Source organism: Kryptolebias marmoratus, linkage group LG2 (assembly GCF_001649575.2).
Source record: "Kryptolebias marmoratus isolate JLee-2015 linkage group LG2, ASM164957v2, whole genome shotgun sequence".
Taxonomy (NCBI): domain Eukaryota; kingdom Metazoa; phylum Chordata; class Actinopteri; order Cyprinodontiformes; family Rivulidae; genus Kryptolebias; species Kryptolebias marmoratus.
In genome coordinates, this window is record NC_051431.1 from 7,216,344 (window position 1) to 7,225,810 (window position 9,467).

At 41.6% G+C, this 9,467-nt stretch overlaps 2 protein-coding genes across 2 annotated transcripts in view; both read left to right on the plus strand.

Moving 5' to 3' along the window:
- The first annotated feature begins 6 nt into the window (after nucleotides 1–6).
- LOC108236013 (dehydrogenase/reductase SDR family member 11-like) lies at nucleotides 7–3,839 on the plus strand. The gene is made up of 7 exons (XM_017416417.2): nucleotides 7–142; nucleotides 1,875–2,084; nucleotides 2,181–2,275; nucleotides 3,094–3,223; nucleotides 3,309–3,401; nucleotides 3,490–3,555; nucleotides 3,678–3,839. The coding sequence occupies exons 1-7, from the start codon at nucleotides 8–10 to the stop codon at nucleotides 3,717–3,719; spliced, it is 771 nt and encodes a 256-aa protein (XP_017271906.1). The 5' UTR covers nucleotide 7; the 3' UTR covers nucleotides 3,720–3,839.
- A 5,488-nt stretch (nucleotides 3,840–9,327) lies between these two features.
- LOC108235955 (dehydrogenase/reductase SDR family member 11-like) overlaps nucleotides 9,328–9,467 on the plus strand; it is a 5,506-nt gene continuing 5,366 nt past the window's right edge. The window contains exon 1 of the mRNA XM_025005975.1: nucleotides 9,328–9,459. Within this exon, the coding sequence (XP_024861743.1) occupies nucleotides 9,328–9,459 (132 nt within the window). The remainder of the gene's footprint in view (nucleotides 9,460–9,467) is intronic.

Genomic DNA, 9,467 nt, shown 5'->3' on the forward strand with positions numbered 1-9,467 from the left:
GCGGTGAATGATGGAGCGCTGGAGGGGCAGGGTGGCTCTGGTGACCGGGGCCTCGGTCGGGATCGGAGCCGCCATCGCCAAAGAGCTGGTCCGGTTCGGGATGAAGGTGGTGGGCTGCGCGAGGAGCGTGGAGAAAATCCAGGTGAGCTCCCAACAAAACTTTAATTCTGACACAGGTTGTATTAGGATAAAAGGATGCAGCGGATTTAATGACAAGAGAAACAGACAAATGGGTAATAATTTAAGATTTAATCATTTAAATTTTAAGATGATATTTATATTTAATACTGATTGATATTATACTTAGTTAATGTAAGAAAATTAAAATATTTATTTAAAAATTATTGGGGTGGAAAATTTGAGTCTGATCCTTGGAGTGAAAACTGTCACATGTCAGAAACTTCTATGCAAACTCACAAAGTAAAAGATGATAATAAAGACAGCCAGCTCTCTGAGGAGAACCTAATATCATCGGAGCTGCACCGTGGAGCGGTGGTTTGTGCCGTTGCCTCACAGCGAGAAGGTCACAGGTTCAGCTCTCAGTCTTTATGTTTCATGTGGGTTTTCTCCGGTTTCTCATTATAAGGTAACTTACGGGGTAATTATAAGGTAAGTTACCAGGTAACTTACAGGGTAATTATAAGGTAACTTACAGAGTAATTTCAACGTAACTTGCATGGTAGTTACATAGTACTCCCGGGGTAATGGCAGGTTACTTAAAGGGGTACATACAAGGTAATTACAAAGGTACTTAGAAGGTAGTTACATGGTATTTAAAAGGCTACATATGAGGTACTTACAGGATATATACAGAATGCTTACAGAGTACTTTAAAGGGTACATACAGGGTACCTATGGGGGCATGTAAGGGACACTTATGGGGTATTTACAAAGTATATATGGGGGTACTTACAGGGTACTTATAGGGGTAGTACCTGTGGTAACCGGTCTGTAATATGAAGTTTCTTGTTCCACCCAGTTTGGCTTTATGTTTAGCAACGCCTCGGTTTGTGTAGCGTTTAAGGCTGTTGGGGTTATAGAATGGGCAGGATGGGTGTGTAGGATTATAAGTGAATAATAAAAGCCTTTTAACGCTCATCTGTCAGCCGTTATTCATAAGGAGGAATAAATGGCTTCGGTAAGTTTGGTTTAAATGCAGGACAATCCAGTTTTCCATGAGGTGGTTTTACAAACAGGTTTTTGATTTTTCTACACTGGTTTACAAGCATAAAAAACAGAAAAAGAACATTTCATCCTTCAAAGCAGAGAAAGAACTACTTTATGTTTATTCTTATCTCATCATTATCTGTTGCTCTTTACGAGTAAAATCTGAGAAACTTTGTGAGTTTGAAATAAAAGAAAAACATTTCTCGGGTCGTGAAACGCAGCCATGGAGCTGAAATCCTCTTTAAACTCTGCAGAGGTTATTAGTTTTCCAAGAGTTTTGCAATAACTGCACAGATTAGTGGTTTTCCAACAAAGCTTCCTGGTTATATTATTCAGGTCCGTCCGCCATGAATGTGTTGTAAATTAAATCTCTAATCTTGAAGTTTGCTGATTGCTAACAGGAAATCCTGTTGTTTGCCCACCACACCTGAATAAAGGATCATTTCAGACAATATCATACAGGTTAAATCATTGAAACATTAATTATAACTATAAGTAGTGGTGACTAATAGATCATCAGATTAAATCCCTGCAGACTGGTTTCCTCTTCACCTTTTATTTGGTTGCTGATCCGGCTCTGTCAGTCGTCAAGATTCAGATTTTTGTTTGTTTGTTTTCAAATAAACTCAAAGTTCATCTCCTGGTGAAGGATTTATCGACTGCACATGTTTGATTTGCAGTAAATTCAAACCCCGGTGTGTTTCCAGGACCTGGCAGCAGAGTGTCGGGCTGCCGGCTACAGCGGAGAGTTGGTTCCTTTCAGGTGCGACCTGACCAGCGTGGAGGAGATCGAGGCCATGTTCGCCGCCATCAAAGCGCAGCACCGAGGCGTGGACGTGTGCGTCAACAACGCCGGCCTGGCTCACCCCGAGCCTCTGCTGAGCGGCGGAACCAGCGGCTGGAAGAACATGCTGGATGTGAGAACCCCGCCGGGACCTTCCGTCCAGCTCTGGCTTCCCGTCGGACACGGGTGGTGTTTTTTTTTTTCATCTGCCCCGTTTGTGCTTCCGCAGGTGAACGTCGTGGCTCTGAGCGTCTGCACTCGTGAGGCGTACCAGTCCATGAAGGAAAGGAACGTGGACGACGGCCACATCATCAACCTGAACAGGTGAAGGTCCACCTGAAGACGCTGAAGAGTCGATTTCCTCTCTTCAGTTCTAAATGTTATCACTTCCTGATATACTGACTTCCTTCAGAGCAGTCAGTGGGATTTATGTAATGTCGGCTCTGTTAAATATCCAAACAGATCCTTTCAGGTACAACATGAACCGACACTGATCCCAGTAATTTCTTCTGATAGACCAAATGTGACCAGGAGGGGGTCACATTTGTTAAAACAAATCCAAACACCATAGGTTCAAAAAGATGCACCTGAACAACAGACTGAGTTCTCCCAAAAACACAATGTTTTATTAACAATTCAGTTAAAAACACCTTCCAGGCTTGCAACTCGATCCTAAAGACCAAAAAAAAAAGGCCCAAGGTACGGCCAATTCAGTTATTCCACACCAAAAACATGCAAAGCAAGCTAATCAAACCGAAAAGGAAAAACAGTAAATCTAAACAAATAAATCAAACACGAGGCGAAGACAGTAAACGCACTACAATCGTGGAACAAAGTGTTACTGTCCCGCACTTTAGAGCAGCAGGGTCAGAGGCGACATGCACCGTCCCATCAATCAGCTGCTAAAACCGCAGCAATTGTTGCCGTGGAGACGCAGTCCAAACTCTCAACCAAACAGGACAAAACAAGACAGCAGAGCGTCCCTGTCTGCTGCAGCTGTCAGCGCCACAGCACGCCAATCAATCACGCTCCACAAATCTTTAGATATTTGGTTGTAAATAGAAACATCAGAAACTCCTTAAACTCAATTAATAAAAGGTGGCCGTGTGTTCTGACCCGGTTGTCGTCTTTTTCCGTCGCAGCGTCTGCGGTCACTTTGTGTACCCCAGCGCCGACATCCATTTCTACACGGCCACCAAGTTCGCCGTGACGGCACTGACCGAGGGCCTGAGGCAGGAGCTGCTCGAGGCGAAGACTCACATCCGAGCCACGGTGAGGCTTCGGCTCCGTTCGGTGAAACATCATTTCTGCTCGTTTACAAACTGAAACTGTTTCTCCCCGTCTGTCTGTCTGTCAGTGTATTTCTCCGGGTGTCGTGGAGACAGAGTTCGCTCCGCGGTTCTATAACAAAACCCCAGGGAAAGCTGAAGAGATGTACTCTCAAATAAAGGTGAAACACATTTTATTGGTGTATGTTTTATGCTTTTATATTAGAGTAATTAAAAGGATAACTGAGCATTTCGTCTTCTGTCTGACAGCCTCTGGAAGCCGTGGACGTTGCTAATGCTGTCATCTACGTCCTGAGTGCTCCTCCTCATGTGCAGGTTTTGAATCTTTTTTTACCTTCTGTTTACAAATCTCACAACATCCGGAGCTTCCTGTGCTGCTGCCGACATATAAACAGTTTATCCCGAATGAAATCCCCCTGGTGTGTCTTCTCTCCCAGGTTGGAGACGTCCTGATGAGGCCCGTGGAGCAGATGATGTAGAGCTGCACCGCCTGAAGGCTCGGACTCCATCGCTGACAAATTCTTCCACGCGATTCATTAAAACACGTCGATCAAATCAACGACTGCGATCACAAATAAAAGTCTGATTTAAAGATAAAACCCGTGGCTTTTCATTTCTGCAATTAAAAAAACGGGAAGAACGTTTGGTTTGTAGGAGGTCAGGGATTGTATCTGTACAGAAAATAAAAAAGTGCCAGAAAAACCTCAGCGTCTGCGTTTCAGTCGCAGTAAATGTTCAGGTGAGATGTTCAGAGCTGATGCTCAGCTGGTTGAACCGAAGCTAACTCTTCAGAGAACTGAAAATGGTTTCATTGATGCGATAAATGTGTAGCATGAAGAAGCGCCTCCTTTTTCATGACCTCTGACCTCCTGTCATCTGTCGTCAGCTGTTCCATTAAAGGTTCATTCTAACCTGAGTGATTGTGGGGCGTTTTGGGACACATGGACACACTTGTGGACACCTAATGGGTTGAGTTCAAGAGTCTTTATTCCCCCCGAAGGGCAACTTATTTCACGGTCTGTAGGTACGGACACAAGAAACATTGATACGTGACAAGAAAACATACTAAAATGAAAGCACAAAGATGGCAGCTGCTCTTTTAGGAGCCTGGTTGCTGTTAGTCCGACATCTTGGCAGCAGATAGCTGCGTCCGGACGGGACGCCGTGGAGCGGGTGGTCGGAATCTGCCAGGATCCGTCGGCCTTTTTCCACTAACCTCTCCACTTGTCGGTCACTGAGGTTCTTTAGCAGCTATTTTGCTGTGTGTTTCTGTTCTCAGGTGATAAAAACCCAAACCAACAGGCGGAGTTGACTCCATAAAGGTGCGAGTTTCTCGTCTTGACACTTGGTGGATATTATTGGTTCTGGAGAGACCATAGATCAACCCAGAGGGTCAAAACAGATGTCAATCAGAAGGGGAGGGCCTGCACAGACATTTTGAACAGCTAAAAACTAACAGTTACAAAACAATGTCTAAAAGACACTGGTGAAGACGAGGGTCCTTAACAAACTTGATGCCAGGACACGGAGCTCACCCAGCATACAGAACAGATATTTAATGTGAGTAAAGGACAACTTGTTGTAAAATATGGCTGATTCATGTTCGCTTGGACGTGTTTCAGTCAGTCTGAGCGGTTTATGGTGTTCGGGGCACAGTTCAGCTCGGATGATGTGCACGCCCACTGATCCATCGTAAAGGAAATCTGATCGAAATGAAAAAAATGGCTGCAGCAACGATATCAGATAAAAAGGCCCAAATGTTGCCTTGAACACGAGGCTCCTTCAGAGTTAGATTTATGTTGCTTTCTCTTCATGTCCAGTCCTGCAGCTTAGCTCCGTATTTTTAGCCTCACACAGAGCTTGGATTCATTGCTGTAAATGACCATAGATTATCTATTTCTTCACGCATCCTCCAGTTCCACTGTTTGAACCTTTCAGAGTACAATGTTAACCATTTGTTGATACTTTTAAATGTCCTCTAAATGTAAAATCATCCTGTTAGCAGGCTTTAATGGAGCCTCCTTGGGCTTTGGAGGCTTTTGTGAGGAGAAAACGAGTCATGAAATTGCGTTTAGCGACAGCTTTCGCCTGTCAAGAGTTTTTTAAAACACCGTGAATATATTCTCTGTTTCATGTTTCGTGAGCCATTTATCTGCACCGCTAACACTGTTCTGTATTTAAAAACGTACAGCAATGCTTTTCTTCTTGTTGATGTTCACCATCTGTGATACTACAGCTACTATTGTCGTCACATTGTACGTGTTTGTGTTTTTCTTTCAGCAAAATATATTTAAAAAACCCTTCATTTCATTTTAATAAAACTCAGAAAGCATCTACAACTGACTACCGTTATGGCCGCCGCAGTTAATCAGTTTTAGCAAACATAAAATTGACTACAACTCCGTCGATTTCACAGACACTGAGTTGAAACTGGGCGCAGTAGTAGCTGAGAGTCATCCCCAACACATACTCCGAGCTCTAACAGATCGTGTGAGGTCTTGCAGTGCTGCTTGAGATCGTTCGTGACTGAGTTTATTTGGTGTAAAACTCAGAAAGGCAGAGAGTGATATTCATTCCTTCAAGGAGTGATACTTCTTCGGTATATTTGAATTTTTGTTGGGTTAATTTGGGTTTAGCCCCTGACTTTTTGTTTTGTGTGAAATTAAGGAACTCCTTCTTTTTATGGCCTCTGGTCTGTGTAAAAAGCCATCTTGTCATAAATCTTTGGTTTTGTTTAGGAGAAGTTGTTTTCTTAAGCTCAGATAATCTTATCAGAAAGGACAGACAGTTCTTACATTTCTTCAAAGATTTAAAAAAATATATGATTTATGCAGAGATAAAAATCTGTTGTTTTAATTTTGAAATCTTTTGAAATGTGTTGAAAATAAATGTCAATGATTTATGTGTTCATTTATCTAATAAGAAATTAAGATAAGATAAAACTTTATTGTCCACCGAGATGGAAATTTTCCTTCGGCTCTCCAACCATAAAATAAAACATTCATGCAAAAAAAATATCAACAATTAGTGCCTAGAATAAAACACTCTGCACGCCGTATGAGAATGTTATCATCTGGTTTGGTTAAGTATTATTAGAAATTAGTCAAGTGGTTTAACAAACCTCATTATTTATTTATTTAACCAGTCAAATCCCACTGAGATCATGAATCTCTTTTTTTTAAAGTGGACCTATTGTGCTTCTATGAACAAGTTAGGTGATGGTCTTCTTGTAAGGAAGTGGGTGGAGCTCCACTTTTGGTTGCTAGGTAACGGGGATTGTGACGCAACAATCCCGAGGCTTTTAAAAACAGATCGTTTTGCAGACACCAGAAAACATTTATTTATTGCTAAAAAACGGCTGGGTGTGTCTTTTTTTTGCTCTTGGACTCTTTCTAGAAGCAGTAGATATCCAAATTGAAGTACAAAAACATGCAAAAAGTGAATTTTGCATGATAGGTCCCCTTTAAGGGAGGCCTGCGCCTGAAGGCAGCTTAAACATGCACGCTTTTACACTGTGGGAGAAAAATCCACGCAAACACGAGGAGAACATGCAAACTCCACATAGAAAGGCCCCAGGTCCAACCCAGGGCTTGAATCCAGGCCCTTCTTGCTGTGAAGCAACAAAGCTAGCCACTAACCCACCGTGCTGCTATTACAGAAGAAGCCCAGTGATCCTGTTGGCAGAACCTCTTTTGAACAGGAAAAGATAACCTTCGTCTGTGCAAATGATCAAGTTCCTGACCTTGTCAGAATCCCGAGTGGCTGACAATAATTTAAAATCTTGTCACTTTTGATAAACGAGAGGGACCTTGGCTCTTCGCTCAGTAGAGCTCATTCGTCTTCGTCTTCGTCTTCGTCTTCGTCTTCGTCCCCCTCGTCTTTCATCTGCCATCGCCGCATTTTGTTTAAGCTAAGCTTAAAATGTTTTGTCAAGATTTGTTTTGTAAAGTCCAGGATTAGAAAAAAACAAAAAAGCGTTAAAGTTAACAAGAAACGTTTGTAACTTTAAGAGGTAAGTCCAAGTGAAGAATTGCTCTCTGACTCCATCAGCTTCTCAAATCCATCGCCACAACCTCGGGTGACCTCGAACGAAGCACTGACCGCTGATCATCAGCCTGCTTCCGTTCGGAGTCCCTCAGAAAGACTGCCTCGATCCAGTAAGGCACCTCAGAGTCTTCCCTCCTGGTGGTTTTATTTTGACTGGTTTTAATTTGGTAATAAAATCCTCAAAGAACTAATTTGATCTCTTATATGATGAAAGCTGCCCATAACAAAAGAATCCATCTATCAGTCAATGAGATCTGATAAATAATAAAGGGAAATAAATCGAGTAATCTAAGTGTTTTCTTTAGGTTACAGTTTAATTTGTATTGACCGTTAAATTTGATCTGGTGCCTCTTTTAACAAAAGCCTAAAACAGAGGTAAGAGTATACACCCTTCTTACATCATTCTATTATATTTGTACAGTTTGTTCTTTTGTTCGATCAATCTGTCTTCCCGACTCCTCGTCACACATGATTTAAATCTCTGAATACCACACCTGTTCTTCATGTCGTATCACTCCCTCAGTGTACATAAAGCCCTGGTTCTCACTTGACTTGTCTGCTTTCTTGTTCATCCAATTTGATTCAGTGTGTGTATAAAAGGTTTGTAATTTATACCATCTGCATTTTGGCCCTTCACCTCTTTTAGTGTAACACGTTTTCCAAGAAAGGACTTCTTTCATCTGGACAGTTCTGCAAAACGTTGTAACAGCGCAGCATCGTCGGCATAGAGTGTTTGTGTCTTCGGCCTGCAGTGCAGAGCTGTTTCTGTTAAAAGGCTTATTTTACGAGAATAAACACTGATTTATTTTGTAAAAGGCCATTTTGTAACCAATCTGGACAGTTGTGGGCAAATTTTAAAACCTACAGCAGTGCAAAACAAATAAAGGAACGAAATATGTTTAAAAATGAACAAATGCTAAAAGAATGTTAAATCAATACAGAGTTTTAAATCAGCTAGCTCATATTTATCGGCACATAGAGAAACTTTTCTTCTCGTTTCTGAACTCAGCAGCACATCAAAGTTTGCTAAACATTTTTTTTTGTTTACATTTTGCACAATAAATACAGTCAGCATATTTAAATACCCATGTTTTCATCAAAACATGGCAAACCTGACTTAAAATTCAAGTGTTTCAAAATACTAACTGGTATTTTTTTGTTCAGGAACTACATGCAGTCAATCTGAGCACAATGAGGATAAAATATGTGAACATCTGCTGCCATAAAGTCTGAACAGTGTGTGGTGAAAGCATTGCCCACACATAAATGACCGGAACATTATATCATTGCCAGAAGATTAATCATTCTTTGTCAGATTGTCTGGGATGGCGGATCCTTTTTTTTTTTTCAGTTGATAAAAAACTATTTTTTTATACCCTTTAAACACTGACGGGCATTCATATCCTCTCCCTCGTTTTCTCTCCGTGCTCTCAGACCAACACATGAGCGAGATGAACCCAAAATATTTTGTATGTGTAGAGGCTGAGAGTTTCATTGAAATAATTTGCTAACACATTATTTAATACATGCAGAAACACACAATTACATTATCACCCGCCTTTCAGAGTGATAAAGAAATTCTGTCTAAATACTGATTTGGCCAGGAATAGTTGCATAAATAGGCTACAGTATTTATTTATTTATTGTTTTTATTGTGACATGTTTCCAGACTGAGCTAAGCTAATTAGCTATGGCTAAATGAATTGTTTAAAATAACTGAAAATAAAGTTTAATGTATCAGTACCGTGGATTCATGGGCGTCTTGTGGTAAATGTGTTTAAGAGTGTTTACAATTAGTCAGGAGTCCGAGGAATATTATGTTAAAAGTCGAAAAAACTAATTTTTTAAACATTTCATGCGTCAGCTAATAGTTCGCAGTGATCTTGAACGCAGCACATTGACGTAATACGTAACCGCCCTACGTACGTGCTGTGTTTAGGGTTGTTGACCCGCGTAGGGTTTATTTTGTTTGTTTTGTTTTTATTGTTTTGTTTTGTTTTGTTGGTGTACTTCGGGTCCCGGCTGTCTCGGCGGTGAATGATGGAGCGCTGGAGGGGCAGGGTGGCTCTGGTGACCGGGGCCTCGGTCGGGATCGGAGCCGCCATCGCCAAAGAGCTGGTCCGGTTCGGGATGAAGGTGGTGGGCTGCGCGAGGAGCGTGGAGAAAATCCAGGTGAGCTC